Source organism: Heterodontus francisci, chromosome 18 (assembly GCF_036365525.1).
Source record: "Heterodontus francisci isolate sHetFra1 chromosome 18, sHetFra1.hap1, whole genome shotgun sequence".
NCBI classification, from domain to species: domain Eukaryota; kingdom Metazoa; phylum Chordata; class Chondrichthyes; order Heterodontiformes; family Heterodontidae; genus Heterodontus; species Heterodontus francisci.
Genome location: NC_090388.1, coordinates 39,383,741 through 39,400,422, shown reverse-complemented (window position 1 = coordinate 39,400,422; position 16,682 = coordinate 39,383,741). Strand labels below are relative to the sequence as shown.

Here is a 16,682-nt window from a genome sequence, read left to right as displayed (position 1 = left end):
AAGGGGGAGAGGGCAGAAATCAGAAATTGGCGGCCCATCTCACTGCTTAATGTTGACTACAAAATTCTGTCCAAAGTCATAGCCAGTCGAGTCAAGTCTGCTCTGGAGTTGGTGAATCACCCAGATCAGACCTGTACTGTACCCGGCAGGAAGATCTCTGATAGTCTCACGCTACTCAGGGACACGATCGCCTATGTACGGGACAGGAGGGTGGACACCTGCCTCATCAGCCTGGACCAGGAGAAGGCTTTTGACAGGATATTGCACACCTACATGATGGACGTGCTTTCCAAAATGGGGTTTGGGGAGGGAATCTGCAATTGGATCAAACTGCTCTACACAAACATCAGTAGCGCAGTCTCAATCAATGGGTGGGAATCGGAAAGTTTCCCGATCCAATCTGGAGTCAGACAGAGCTGTCCTCTCTCCCCGGTCTTGTTTGTTTGCTGTATAGAACCCTTTGCTGAGTCTATTAGGAAGGGTGCGAGCATAAGAGGGGTGACAATCCCAGGCAGCGGAGGCACTCAGGTTAAAACCTCCCTGTACATGGATGACGTCGCCATCTTCTGCTCAGATCCGCTGTCGTTGCGCAGACTGATGAGCATCTGCAACCAGTTCGAACTGGCCTCGGGAGCCAAAGTTAACCACGGCAAGAGCCATGTTCTTTGGGAACTGGGCTGACCGATCCTTTGTCCCCTTCACCGTCAGATCAGACTACCTGAAGGTGCTGGGGATATGGTTCGGAAGGGCCGGGGCGTGCACCAAAACCTGGGAGGAGCGAGTAGCCAGGGAACGACAAAAGTTGGGCATGTGGGGGCAGCGATCTCTCTCCATTGTGGGTAAGAACCTGGTCATCAGGTGCGAGGCGCTCACGTTGTTGCTGTACGTGGCGCAGGTCTGGCCCATACCCCACTCCTGCGCTGTGGCGGTCACCCGAGCCATTTTCCGCTTCATCTGGGGATCTAAAATGGACCGGGTCCGGAGGGACACGATGTTCAAATCTCTGGACAAGGGCGGGAAAAATGTACCCAATGTGGCCCTCATCCTGATGACCACCTTCGTGTGCGCCTGCATCAAGCTGTGTGTAGACCTCCAGTACGCAAACTCCAAGTGTCACTACGTGCTGAGGTTCTATCTGTCCCCGGTGTTGCGAAGGATGGGCCTGGTCACATTGCCGAGGAACGCTCCATGCAGTTGGACCGTGCCGTACCACCTATCCTTTGTGGAGCAGTTTCTGCGGGAAAACACTTTTGACCACCGATCCATCAGGCAGTGGTCTGCACGGAATGTCCTCAAGGCCCTACAGGAAAAGGAGACGGGGGATCCTGTCGGATGGTTCCCCGAGCAGACCGCCAAAGTCATTTGGCGGAATGCCTCATCACCAGAACTTTCAAACAAGCACCAAGATGTAGCTTGGCTGGTGGTGAGAAGGGCCCTCCCCGTCAGATCCTTCCTGCATGCCCGAAGTCTCGCCCCCTCCGCACAATGCGCCCGTGGTGGCTGTGGTGGGGAAGAGACGGTTGCCCACCTCCTCCTGGAATGTGTCTTTGCAAAGCAGGTGTGGAAAGAGATGCAGTGGTTTATGTCGAGGTTCATCCCCAGCAGCTCGGTAACACAAGAGTCTGTGCTCTACGGGCTGTTCCCAGGGACACACACCGAGACAAACATCAACTGCTGCTGGAGGACTATCAAATCGGTGAAAGACGCCCTTTGGTCTGCCCGAAACTTGCTGATCTTCCAGCGCAAAGAGTTGTCCACGACCGAATGTTGCAGACTGGCACATTCCAAGGTCCAGGACTACGTGCTGAGGGACGCACTAAAGCTTGAGGCAGCCGCAGCAAAGGCTCAACGGGGAAAGACCACAGTGTAAGGTCCCCCCACCAAGCTGAACTGAGGGGCTGGATCCATGGGAAACCCCTCGAACTGGATCGGGAAAATTTTCATTTGCTGTAAATGTACAACTGTAATTGGCATGACAAATGTGAAATGGAAGGGTTGTGAAGCAACTCATGATTGTATTGAAGGAAACTGATCTCCCTTGCAATGTTTGTATTTTTTGACTTGATGCTGTTTTAAACTGTTTGGGAATGTAATTTTTATAGATTTTTATGAATAAAGTATATTTTGGAAATAAAAAAAATAAAAAAATCTTGAGTTCTGCCTGCTCTGCCATTCAATAAGATTATGGCTGATCTGATTGCGGCCTTAACTCCACTTTCCTGCTGGCCCCCCATAACCCTTTACCCTTTAACCCTTTACCAGTATAATTTATTTTAAAATGTTTTATAGCAATGATATTAGCAGAAATGCTCCACACTCAGATCTCTCAATTTGAACAGCATATTCTCCTGCTTCCTTATATTTCCCGGCATCATGCAATATTGCCTGATGCTTTAATCTTGAGTTAATTTATAGGATTTCAAGGCATTCAGTTTAACTGACCTTTCAACTCTGAGTACCAACATGTTACAATATCCTAAGGGCAATTAGAGTATCAAAGTGAATTGAACAGAACTGAAATTAATTTTTAAATTTGGAATAAAACTAAAGTGGGATAACTAGAGGGGATGAGAAATTTTACTTAATGAAAAAAAAATAGATATTATGATTTTCTGACGAAAGGCTGCTTATGATCACATCAAGCTGGTTAATTTAAGATATTAGTGAGTGGGAAAATCACTCTGAACCTGTTTTAACAAGCAGCAGTAATGATTATCTCTAAGGTCCACATTAAGGGTTTATTTGTCCTTGGGCTTAATATGAAACTCTCCCGCCCAAATAAATTCTGATTTCTCAGCCAAAGGGCAGCAATGAAAAATACATTCCTGCAGCTTAATGGCACATAATTGTTCTTGGTTTTAACAGGGTTTGAAATTATATTCTATGAGTTATATTATAACAAAATAACAGAAATAAAAGTTATATTTTAAAGCTGAAACCTATATTTATCATTGCTTGACATGGGGCCAGGGCCCACACAGATGACAGTGCAGGCAAGAAGTTTGAAGGTTGATAGTGGCTCAGGCAGGTTTTGGTGCTAGCTTAAAAAAGCCAGATCTCAGAGGAGCAAGAATTAAAACACTACCAGAAACAGCAGTATAGAGAGTTTGTGCTATGTTCAGTGTTTGTGTGTGTGAGAGAGATTGGGGACTGGATCCAGGTGTGGAGGGCGGCACATTGGCGCAGTGGTTAGCACCGCAGCCTCACAGCTCCAGGGACCCGGGATCGATTCTGGGTACTGCCTGTGCGGAGTTTGCAAGTTCTCCCTGTGATTGTGTGGGTTTTCGCCGGGTGCTCCGGTTTCCTCTCACCACCAAAGACTTGCAGGTGATAGGTAAATTGGCCATTGTAAATTGCCCCTAGTGTAGGTAGGTGGTAGGGAATATGGGATTACTGTAGGGTTAGTATAAATGGATGGTTCTTGGTCAGCACAGACTCGGTGGGCCGAAGGGCCTGTTTCAGTGCTGTATCTCAAAATAAAAAATAAAATAAATATTGTATGTTCTTGATCTCAGAAATATTGGGATTTTCACTAGGTGGCATCAGTAAAGCCCTCAGAAAAGATCATTTGCCCATCCTCTTGACTAGGTAATGGCTGATGATGATGTAAAAGAAGTTTAGATGCCAATGGCTCAAATTTTGAATGATCAGCATTCCTGCTCCTCGTTCCTCTCCTCTGCCCATCACATGTCCAAGGCTCTGAATCTGCTTCTGAGGATGTTGATCCTCATCACTACTCGTCCCTATCTCCAAGTATCTTAATCCCATGTCCAGCTGTTGCCTTGCTTACCAAAAGCTGTACTCACAATGCTTACTGTACCACCCCCCACCCCCCACCCCCTCCTTTATGGCCCCACGATCCCTGGAGGGTCATGACATCCTCAACTGGTTAAGCGCCCACAGACCACTTGCTCTGCTAACCCGATGGCAACTGCGTGTTAATAGATGAGCATCCCTCTCAGCCGTGCATCCTTTCATGAGCCCATCTCATTGAATGGCATGGCTATGACTGGCTTCCCGCAGTGTGCCACCTCCTGATATTTGAACTGTTCCATATCCAGCGTGGATCCTGAACCTTCCCTCATCAATTGCAGACTAGCCCTTAACAAGCTGACAACAAGCTCATTCACAGGCTTAATTGGTCATTGCTGAGCATCAGGCCGATTGCCAGATTCCCCTCATCACAACAATCGCTGACCATCAAGAAGCCAGCACAACAGCCGGAATCAGGAAATTACATGCCTATCCACCTCAGTTCCCACCCCTATTTGGCCTCCAAAACCCTGCCCAAAGTGGCAAAAAAGCAGTAGGTAATGACTTGGAGCAGTGACTTGAGTGCACTATTGCACCCATGCAAATCTTTAGCTTGAAGCATGTTGAGCCCCTTCCACTTTGCCAATGTTTGCAGACAAAAATCAGCACAGGATTTAAACTTCCCTATTCACCCTGATTGCCATGTTGCATAAAGCTCTTCTGGCTACATGCAGATGTTCTAGAGGATCATGTTCCTTTAATTTTCCTCAGGCACCAGTTTAAGGCATGGAAATAGTGTCTATTAGATACTATTCAGGCAGCATGTGGCATCTGAGTGTCGGGGTGGGATGGACAGAATATGGGCTGGCACTGAAACAGTGTAAGGGTGGGGTACCTGAGTTTGTCTGTCACAGAATGGAGGCGAAAGCTTCTGGTGACACAGTATGGGGTTAGAGTGCCTGGTTCACTGTGGGGACGGGGCTTCCTGGTTGTAGCCGACACACAATGATATTGGAAATACAATGTATGAATGTTTTACATATGGCACTTGGGATAGCCTCTTCAGTTCTTTTTTTTATTCTTTCATGGGATGTGGGTGTCACTGGCAATGCCAGCATTTCCTGCCCATCCCTAATTGCCCTTGAGAAGGTGAGAAGCGAGTTCCAGGTTTTTGACCCAGTGACAGCGATATAGTTCCAAGTCAGGATGGTGTGTGGCTTGGAGGGGAACTTGCAGGTGGTGGTGTTCCCATGCATCTGCTGCCCTTGTCCTTTTAGGTGGCAGAGGTTGTGGGTTTGGAAGGTGCTGTCAAAGCAGCCTTGGTGAATTGCTGCAGTGCATCTTGTAGATGGTACACACTGCCACTGTACGTACATCAGTGGTGGAGGGAGTGAATGTTTAAGGTAGTGGATGGGGTGGCAATCAAGTGGGCTGTTTGTCCTGGGTGGTGTCGAGCTTCTTGAGTGTTGTTGTAGCCGCGCTCATCCAGGCAAGCAGAGAGTATTCCAACACAATCCTGACTTGTGCCTTGTAGATGGTGAACAAGCTTTGGGGAGTCAGGAGGTGGTTTACTCACTGCAGAATTCCCAGCCTCTGACCTGCTCTTGTAGCCACAGTATTTTTGTGGCTGCTCCAGTCCAGTTTCTGGTCAATGGTAACCCCAGGATATTGACAGTGGGGGATTCAGCAATGGCAATGCTGTTGAATGTCAAGGGGAGATTGTTAGTTTCTCTCTTATTGGAGATCTTCATTGCCTGGCACTTGTGTGGCAAGAATGTTACTTGCCACTTATCAGCCCAAGTCTGAATGTTGTCCTGGTCTTGCTGCACATGGACACGGATTGTTTCAGTATCTGAGGAGTTACGAATGGTATTGAACATCGTACAATCATCAGCAAACATCCCCACTTCTGACCTTATGATGGAGGGTAGATCATTGATGAAGCAGCTGAAGATGGTTGGGCCTACAACACTACCCTGAGGACTTCCTGCAGCAATGTCCTGCGGCTGAGATCATAATAACATAGGTCATAGTAACAAGAGGTACAAAGAGTGATGGTGGAGATCGGGAAGAAACTGACCTGTCAAGGTTAGAGTCATTGGGAGAATGCGGAGGTTGGTAACAGGGGAAAGAACATTGTTTTTTGAGTTGCCAGCTTTTTTTGAATGTGTGTCAGTATTTCTGAGTTTTATAAGTTGGCATGTATGAAGGTAGAAAATATAACAACAACTTGCATTTATACAGCACTTTTAACAAAGTGAAATCTCCCGAGCTGCTTTACCGGTGTATTGTCAAATAGAATTTGTCATTGAGCCACATAAGGAGATATTAGGGCAGGTGACCAAAAGCTTGGTCGTAGAGGTCAGTTTTAAGGACCATCTTAAGGAGGAAAAGGCAGTAGAGAGGTGGAGAGGTTTTGGGAAAAAATTCCTGAGCTTAGGGCTTTGGCAGCTGAAGACGTGGCCACTAATGGTGGAGCGATTGAAATTGTGAATGTTCAAGAGACCAATTGGAGGAATGTAGGTACCTGGGAGGGATGTAGGGCTAGAAAAGATTATAGCGATACAGAGGGACAAGGCCAGGGAGGGATTTGAAAACAAGGATGAGAATTTTGAAATCAAGGTGTTGCTTAACCGGGAGCCAATGTAGACCTGCGAGCACAAGGGTGATGGGTTAGAACACAGGCAGCAGAGTTTAGATGACCTCACATTTATGAAGAGTGCAACATGGGAGGCCAGCCAGGAGCACATTGGAATTGTCAAGTCTCAAGGTAACAAAGGAATGGATCAAGGTTTCAGCAACAGATGAGCTGAGGCAGGGCAGACTCCGGCAATGTTAGAGTGGTGGAAATAGGCAGTCTTAGTGATGACGTGAATATATGGTTTGAAGCTCATCCTGGGCTCAAATATGGCCCCAAGGTTATGAACAGTCTAACTCAGCCTCAGACAGTTGCCAGGGACAGGGATGGAGTTGGTGGCTAGGCAATGGAGTTGGTGGTGGGGACCAAAGACAATGGCTTTAGCGTTCCCAATATTTAGTTGGAGGAAATTTTTGCTTATCCAGTACTGGTTGTTGGACCAATAGCCTGATAATGTACATACAGTGGAGTCAGCAAAAGAGGTGGTGGTGAGGTAAAGCTGGGTATTGTCAGCGAACATGTGGAAACTGATGCTGTGTTTCTGGATGATGTCACCAAGGTTCAGCATGTCGACAAGCAAAGGAGGAGGCCATGAATAGATCCTTGGTAATGAAGTGACAGTGGGAAGAGAAGACATAAACTGTATAAAATCAGAGAAGATAATTTGTGTGTATATGTGCAGTTCATGAGAGACAAGGTTATAGCATAAAGAAAGCAAACAAAATATACCATGTTGGTGGCGAATGCAGAAACAAAAGAGCATAGAGATATGAACCAAGTATGTGGCATTAGAGATTTCTGGAATCATGGTTGTTGAGATTGTTAGGAATGAGAGGAACACTGGCTGGCAGTGTGATGATGAAAATTAAGACAGCAGCAGAGAACTTGTTGGGATGAAGTATCAAATCACCAGATGAGAAAGTGTTCAGGGTAAAAATGACAATGCAAGTATTCAGGAATGATAGGAAAGGAAAAAGAGCTGGTGGGGGTGGGGGTGGGTGGCGACAGTACTCATTCAGGATGATGTTACAGTTTTAAATTAAAAGGATTTACTAGATGCTTTCAGGACTGAATCTACTTGGCTTGAATTCAGGAACAGAGAGGGAGCTGTTACTTTTGCTTTTTTTATATAGAGCTCCAAACAGCGAGAAGGAGATAAATGAGAAAACTTGTCGGCAAATTTCAAAAGGCCTGTAACAAAAATAGAGTAGTAGGAGTCATTAATTACCCTAACATAAACTGGGAAAAGCATAGTGCTGAGGGTAGGGAAGGCAAAGAATTTCTGATATGTTAGCAGGAGAACTTTCTCAATTAATATGTCTCCAGTACAACAAGGAAAGGAGCAGTTTTGGATCTGGCCCTGGGAAATGAAGTAGGGAAAGTGGAGTGTGTGGCCATAAGAGATCATCTAGCTAACAGTGACCACAACATAATTCGATTTAAAGTAATTATGGACAGAACAAAAAATATCTAATGTATAAATGCTCAAATGGGGAAGAGCTACTTTCAGTGATTTAAGAGGCCTAGCACAGGTAGATTGGAAAAGGTGATACCAGGATAAAACAGTAACTGAGCAATGGAAAGAATTCAGGAAAGAGGTAGTTCAGGTACAAGGCATCTTCCTTTGAAGGTAAACCTAAAGCATCCAAAGCTAATATGCCTTAGATGACAAAGGAAATAAAAGTTAAAATAGAACAGAAAAAGGAGATTTGTGACAAATGTCAGGAGCAAAATTCAGTTGTGACGGAAATCACACCTGCCAAATGGAAACATATTAATTTCATCATATGGGACACTGCTTGAACCTTTTACTGGACGCTACAAATTACTTTTCAAAAGGAAAAAGCAGAACTGAACAGCTAAAAAGATGGTCGCACATTTGCATTCTGAGAAGACAAGGGTTGACTGAGAGACAGCTGAATAGAGAGACAATGGGAGTGCTCCCTGATTCAATTAGTAAGATTGGTTTTGCCAATAGGGGTAGTCAAAAGACATCAACATCCTTTTGACTTTATAAGAGCCAAACTCCATCCCCCAACGAGTATGTCTGAAAGACTCTAAAGTTCAAAGACCCCTCTAGAAGTTGCTGTTTCAAACAAAGAGATGGTCACATGACATACCTGCTGGTAAGGCTGAGGTTTTTTGAATTGTGCCTTAGACTGAACAAAAGCCTGCAATTGGACTAGCAGAAAAAAAGTCTCTCTCTCTCTCCAGCAGAGTCCCAGGGAAACCATGGTGGCAGCTTGTAACCCCTAAGAATAGAGAACTACAGACGGCCAGCAAGCAGATAATTGAAAACTCCCTTCAGCCTTCTGGTACCAGAGAAGCAAGCCTGAAATTGTGCACGTGGCCCCAGTGAGGACTCCCAGACTTTAACTTCAATCAAGGACGTTACATCAAGGACACTAAGGACAGTATCTGTATTCCATTTATTGCCAACTCTACTTCAACCTCCCAATTCTTTCTTTCCCTCTGTATCTATTTGTGTATGTGTGTGTGCCTCTTGTGTGAATGTGAGCATGGGCATGTCACATATTTTAATAATTTTAACTGGGTTAGAGTGATAAGGTTAATAAACTTACGAATTTCTTGTTTAAACCCAAGAAAACCTGTCTGATTGGTTAATTTGCAATTGTAATGAGAGTGCAGTGAGCAAGGGCTCACTGAGGTGGTAAACTAAAATCACTGTTTAAAAAGATAAACCCTGTTATGGCCAAACCAGAGAAGGTGCGAGAGGGGAGCCTGAGACCCCTTCCTCACCTGGTCATAACACAGTTAATAACCAGGAAGATTATGAAAAGTATAGGAGGGAATTGAATTGGAAAATATAGGAGGGAATTACGAAAGTTAATATGGGAAACAAAGAGAGGTTGTGAGAAATGATTAGCAGGCAATATTAAATTGAAGCCTAAAACATTTTATGAACATATAAAGTGTAAGCAATTTGCAAGGGAAAATGTTGGGCCTATTATGAACCAAAAGAGAAATCTTCATGTAGAGGCAGACATGGCAAAAGTATTAAATGAGTACTTTGCACCTGTCTTCACAAAGGAAACAGATAATATGAGGGTTACACTAAAGGCAAAGATGGATGTTATGGACAGGATAATAATAGTTAGAGAGGACATACTAAAAAGATTATCATTTCTGAAAGTTGGTAAGTCATCTGGTCCAGATAAATGCATCCAAAGTTGCTGAAAGAAGTAAAGGTAAAAATAGTAGAGGAATTGGTCACAATCTTTCAGTCCTCATTGGATACAAGAGTAGTGCCAGAGGACTGGAAGGTTGCTAATGTTACACCACGATTCAAGTAAGGGGAAGGGGATAAACCAGGAAACTACACACCACTCCGCCTAACATCAGTGGTGGGGAGGTTATTGGAAACCAGTATCAGGGACAAAATAAACTTTAAATGGAAAGGCATGGGTTAATCAAGGAGACCCAGCATGGATTTGTTAAAAGTAAATTGTAGCTGACTAATTTGAATTCTTTGAGGTGACAGAGAAGGATGATCAAGTATGTGCAGTAGCTGTTGAATGTAGGGATATTCGGAAGGGATTTGACAAAGTGTCACACAGGAGGCTTATTAAGAAGATGGAAGCTTATGAAATTAAGGGGAAAGTCAGGATATTGATACAAAATTGGCTCAGTGACAGGAAGCAAAGGATAGTGGGGGGTGGATGTTTTTCAAAGAAGGTATGCAGTAATGTTCCCCAAAGGTCCATTCTGGGTCCATTACTCTTTGCAACTTTTGTAAACGACTTAGACTTGGATGTAGGGAGCAATATTATAAAGCTTGCAGATAAAATGAAACTTGACAAAGTAGTAAATCATAATGAGGAGAATTACAAGTTTCAGGATGACCTAAATGGGCTGCTGAAAAGGGCAGAAGTGTGGCAGATGGAATTTAATGTGGAAAAGTGTGAAGTGATGCACTTAGGAGGACTAATATGGCAAGACAGGATCCATGGAAAACCCCTCGAACTGTATCGGGAAATTTTTTGTTTGCTGAAAAATGGCATGAAAAATGAAATGGAAGGATTGTGAGGCAACTCACTCCTGTATTGAAGGAAATTGACCTCCTTTGCAGTGTTTGTATTTTTTTACTTGGTGCTGTTTAGAACTGTTTTGTAATGTATTTTTTTTTACAGATTTTTATGAATAAAGTATATTTTGGAAATAAAAAAAAATGGCAAGACAGTATACTATAAATGGCATGTTTTTGAAAATGTAGATGAGCAGAGAGACCTTGGTGACCATATACACAAATCCTTAAAGGTGCTAAGAATGGTATATCTTTCAATGAGATCACCTCTCATTCTTCTAAATTCTAGGGAATGTGGGCCTAGTCTACTCAATCTCTCCTCATAGGACAATCCCCTCATCCTAGAAATTAGTCTTGTGAACCTTTGTTGCACTCCCTCTAAGGCAAGTATATTGTTCCTTAGGTAAGGAGACCGAAACTGTACACAGTACTCCAAGTGTTGTCTCACTCTGGCTCTATATAAATTGTAGTAAGACTTTTCTTCTATACTTCGATCCCTTTGTAACAAAGACTAACACAAAATTCTGTTTTTCTGTTTTTCCTTCCAAAATGGATAACTTTGCATTTCCCCAAATGATATTCCATCTGCCATGTTCTTGCCCCCTCACTTAACCTGTCTATATCCCTTTGCAACCTCTTTGCGTTCTCCTCTCAGCTTACTTTCCCACCGAACTTTGTATCACCAGCAAATTTGGATACATTACATCTGGACCTCTCATTCAAGTCATTGTAAATTGTAAATAGCTGAGGCCGAAGCACTGATGCTTGTGGTACCCTGCTAGTTACAGCCTGTCAGCCCAAAAATGACCCCTGCATTCCTATTTTCTGTGCAATGAGATTGGGTGAGGGATTTCAGTTATGAGGAGAGGTTAGAAAAGCTGCAACTGTTCTCTTTGGAGCAGGGAATGTTAAGAGGTGACCTAATAAATGTTTTCAAGATGATGAGAGGTTTTGATAAAATAAAAGGGAATAAATATTCCCACTGTTCAGCGGGTAGATAACTAGAGGTCATGGGAACTAGAGGTCATGGGAACAGATCTCATGGGAAAATTAGGAGAATTTTTTTTCACTCAGAGCGTTGTCAGGATCGGGAACGTTCCATCTGAAAAGGGTGATGGAAGTTGTTTCCCCAAATAATTTTAACAGGGAGTAGGATAGGTACTTGAGGATGAGGAACTTACAAGGTTGCAGACAAAAAGCTGGAATGTAGGATGAAACATGACTGCTCTTTCAAAGAGCCAGCATAAATATATCAGGCCAAATGGCCTCCTTCAGTGCTGTAAGTTTCTATGATTCTTCTATGATTTTACAAGAAAAATAATTATTGCACGTGTAATTCAGAAGTTGGAGTTAAACTGCATTATTGGAGCAGCAAACTAGAAATTTTAATCTGTGTCTAACCTGTGTTCCCCTAAACTTGAAATTCTTAATGCTAACATTGGATGTGAATATGTAAAATATTCTATAAACCATCATTAGCAAAAGGATTCCTTTACCTCAACTATAAGTTGGCACTCGCAACAAGTAAACAAAAAATGGGAAGCCAGCATATTGACTATACTAAGTCTTTCTATAATTAATGAATGCCATTGAATCATAGTGCTTCCAAGTCTTTAAAATAAGCATGTATATTCTCCACGTAAATAAAAGTGACTGCACTCTGCTATGTTGCTTGTCAAATATTCTGTCAACTTAGCAGACGAAAAACTTGTTTATTTGTATTAATAGGGATCCAATTAATAATCTTTGCCAAATTTAATTCAAATGGTATCTAAATGACTTTTTACTGGAAATTCTTTGTTTTAATGATTATTCATGGAAACAACTTTCATTTTAACTACATTACCAGCATTGCTCCTTGCACTTCTGCACCTACTAACTCACTAAAAGTGATACAATACCTAGCTTTACCTCTCCACCATCTTGTTTCACCATGCTTTCACAACTGACCTGATATCAAGTCATTGATGAATCAAAAGTTCCTCTAAATAAATATTAGGGAGATCAAGGCCACTACTTGCAGGCTCTGACAAGTTCCTGGGTCCTATTTACATCATAGAACCCCAATTTCCATGTTAAATGGAGTCTATCATCTGAAACAGGTGGGTGCTTTGAACACCCAGTAGTCAGCCCCTTTTAAAATGGAGTGTGTTACATCACCAGTGCTAACATTTTGAGGCTGTTACGGCTCCGCTAAAGCCAGGTTATGTTTTTGGACATTATAAATTGTAGTCATTAAGAAAATAATGACAGCAGAAAGGATTTGGAAACTTTTTAAACAATTAGCTTCCTTGGCTAGCCCTATATAAGATAAAGGGTACAATTTTAAAATGGTACAGAAACAGAGAGACCTGGGGCTACACATGAACAAATTGTTGAAGATGGCAGGACAGATTGAGAAAGTGCTTAAAAATACATACGGGATTCTGGGCTTTATATATAAAGGCATAGATTACAAAAGCAAGGAAGTTATGATGAACCTTTATAAAACACTGGTTCTGCCTCAACTGGAGTATTGTGCCCAATTCTGGGCACTGCGCTTTAGGAAGGACGTGAAGGCTTTGGAGAGCGTGCAGAAATGATTTACGAGAATAGTTCCAGGATGAGGGACTCCAGTTATGTGGATAGTTTGAAGAAACTGGGGTTGTTTTCCATGGCAAAGAGAAAGTTGAGAGACTTTATACAGGTGTTCAAAATCATGAGCCATCTAGACAGGGTAGATAGAGAGAAATTGTTCCTATTAGCAGACGGGTCAGGAACCAGAGACACAGATTTCAGGTGATTGGCAAAAGAAACAAAGGCAATATGAGGATTTTTTTTTTACGCAGTGAATGGCTAGGATGTAGAATGTACTCACTGATAATGTGGTGGAGGCAGAATCAACCATAGCTTTCAAAATATCGGCACTAAAAATCTTGCCTTAATTTTTCCCTAGCCTCAAGAAACTCAGCAGGTGAAAGGAGGTGAGAAAAGCTGAATTCATAATGTAAGTGACTTTACAGCACTGCTTGTGGTCCAGGAGGAGAAGAAGTGTTTCCTCCAGGCTTAACAAGTTACCCAGTAAACTCCACCCCAATTTTCCTGCTCACCACTCCACAAACAGAATCTCCCCCTACGATCAGACTCCCTCAACCATCTGCTCCTCCGTCACCTCTAATCGTACCATTTCCACGTGATCGGACTGTCCCCAACTACCATCTATTTCCCCCTCCCCATGCTTGAACCCTCTGTGATCGGAACCCCCCCCACACACCGCATCTGGGCCTTCTCCCCATGATCAGATCCCCTCCCGCAGTCAAAGCCCCACTCCACAACCATCACCCACCCCACCAAAATCTCGCCCACCCAGACCAATCTGCTCTCAGCACAGCTTGGCTGTGGTCTTCCTTGTGTTGTAGGATTTCCCTCCTGACTGGCAGGCAGCCAATCAATCAGGCTGGCTGTGGGCAGGAAACCTACAGATAAAAACTGCAGGATACTTGGGGAATCTGTTCTTCCCAGTTTCCGGATCTCAAAAGAGCCTCCCCACCTCTGAGCTAATATCTAGCCCTATATGTCTGATTTCCAATCCTACCATTTCTCTCTATCTCAAATAGCCAATCCAACCAGACTGAGTCCAATATCTTATCATTTTAAAACCTCTATCATATCTCTAACCCCATGCTGCTCTGACGTAAATAAGTAAATAAGCCTAACTCAGAATATATCCTCATGACTAACTGAAAGGTTTGTTGTTATCCTTGTTCCCCTGCACCTTATATAGAGCCTCGATATCCTGGGTATCTGTCATTCCCTCTGACCAATGTTCTGTGCTCTAGACAAGTGGTTTATATACAAATACTAAAATACCAACCATAAAATGAACTTTATATAGAAAGGTGCAATTATTAATGCAGCTTTTATATTTTCTTATTAGCAATACAGTTTTGTTATCATGAATTATTACTGGCTACTGTAACAGACAATTATTCTCTAACCAATGATGGCTGGCAGTAAGCTACAAAGCAATAATTTAGTCAAGAAGTTCTGGTGCTGAGAATGAAGTTAGACATGTTCCTGATTGCCAGAAGACTCCAGAAATTTAACTCCTGCCTTGAACACACTGTGAGCCAATTATTATTCAGCCAGCTTTCCTTCCAATTTTCTTCTCTATCACTTCCATTCTGAAAGGTAGAAATAATGAACTTGTATTTAGATAACACCTTTCATATGATCAGAATTCCCCAAATCATTTCGCAATCAATGAATTACTTTTGAAGAGTTGTCACTATTGGAAGCAAGGTGCAGTTTGTGCACAGTAAGATCCCACAAACAGCAATGAGATTATTGACCCAGTGAACGTGATTTTGGTGATGTTGGTTGAACATGGACCATGACTGGGTTTGGATACAACAGCAAAGACCAAACCTTCTCTTATCCTATTTCAGCCCGGATTCACACCCAGCAGGATTGATTTACAGTGATCAGAAGCAAAACTTCAGCCATTTTATTTCTCCCTAGTCAGACCAATTTTAATATAGTCACTGCCATCAACGCTGAGATAAACTAATACAGTGTAGACCAAAGATCACAGTGGGACTTTTCTGGTCTGCTTAGCTCAGTGACACACCATGTGGTACATCTACCTCACTGAGTAACTAACATTGCAGAGATGGTGTGATATGAGTAAAAGGGTAATATAGACAATAATGGCATAAGAACTGTTAGTCATTATATGAGTGATACCACAATAATGCATGTTTGTCAGAACACAGGAAACAGCATATATGCAGTATACATCATTATTGCACATGGAACGAATAATAAACTATTTTTATGTGTGTTGTATTTTCAAATTAGCTCAATGAGCCTCCTCCCCCCATGTCAACATAAAAAAAATCATGGCAAAGAATTATTTTGATAAATGGAAGATGCTGATTACAAAGAGCATTTTACACGTCCTTTAGCATATGGTGATCTACAACTTTGGCACGGAAATAATAATGGGAATTAACCCTTTGAGTTTCTGAAAAGTGGTGTAATGCTGAGTGCTGTGATCAAAGGTTTTAAAAAGCCAGTGCCCACTCAATTGTTAAAGTCTTCTCACCTATACGAAGTCTTTAGACAGCTTTTTAAGTTTCGATCATCGAGTTCTTCTTGAAATTTTTCGTTTGCGTTCGGGTCGTCCTTCTTGTGACATAACATCACGTAATTTTTGTGATCATTGTTTGCCCAGTAAATAGCGTCACGAGTTTCATAACGAATAGCAAATTCGACTTTGGTTCCGTCTTTCAAGTAAGGGGGAACTAACAAAATTTTAAATGTGAACTGGTCAGTTGCACCGTCACAAGAATCAGCCACATAATCGGCCAATATGTCATAGTAACTGTCCCAGTGGTTTAATGTCATCCGGATGTACACCAGCTTTTCATACGATATGTTCAAGACACGAATTACTCCTTTCATGCATGTTATACCCGGAGGAAACTCTGCTGATTCTAGTTCCACTTTCTGGGCATAAAGTTTTCGCATCAGATCCTCAGGGGAGGATGGTAACTCAAAAAGTGGTAATAAAAGACATTCTTCAAGAGGTGGCCGCTCACCCTGCGGTTCACCGCCCAGTGTACCAGTGGGTAGATCCCATTTGTCATATTCTCTGACAGATACAAGTTCTAGGCCAAATGCATCAGCAAAGGAAACTTTTCGATTAAGAGTTAGGGGAGGTTCTGACCCCTCGTCTGAAGAATTACTCCGTCTTCGAGGAAGCGGGGACAATTTTGGTTTTATCCAAATTTCATTAGTGTCTTCATCCTCAGCAAATACATCATCTTCAGCTGGCAGACCGAGTAAACTGGCTGCAAAATGTTGGTTTTGGACTTTTTCCGCCGACTCCATTAGTGTGTTTAAAGTTAACCGAAGCAAGACCTCTCAACTAGTGGCTGTAGATATTTCAGGCAAACACATTTTACGGCTTTGGTTACAGTTGACATTGTAAGAGAACTCAGGTCTATTAATAGCTCCACTGACTTGTCAACTATGCTCGTCTGCCTTCACCAAGATTTGCTCCTCCTAAAATCAGTGCACCGTGCACGGAGAGCTGGCTAAACCTCGTTTCCCAGCTAACAGAAAAGAAGCTTGAACTGTGCAGAAGTGATTGTGCTGCAATTAAGGAAAGCAAGTCAGGATATTAGGAAGTGATAGATTGTCTTTGCCAGTTTAACGGAGAAGTAAGCAATTCTCAATTCAGATAAATTGTCATCTTAGTTA

General features: G+C 42.7%; 1 protein-coding gene across 1 annotated transcript in view; it reads right to left on the bottom strand.

The window, feature by feature from the left end:
• The window catches only part of ppp1r3ab (protein phosphatase 1, regulatory subunit 3Ab), a 42,319-nt gene extending 25,895 nt beyond the window's left edge, over nt 1–16,424 (bottom strand). Inside the window, exon 1 of the mRNA XM_068051241.1 lies at nt 15,523–16,424. Coding sequence (XP_067907342.1) covers nt 15,523–16,310 — 788 coding nt within the window. The 5' untranslated portion in view covers nt 16,311–16,424. The remainder of the gene's footprint in view (nt 1–15,522) is intronic.
• Between the last annotated feature and the right edge of the window lie 258 nt (nt 16,425–16,682).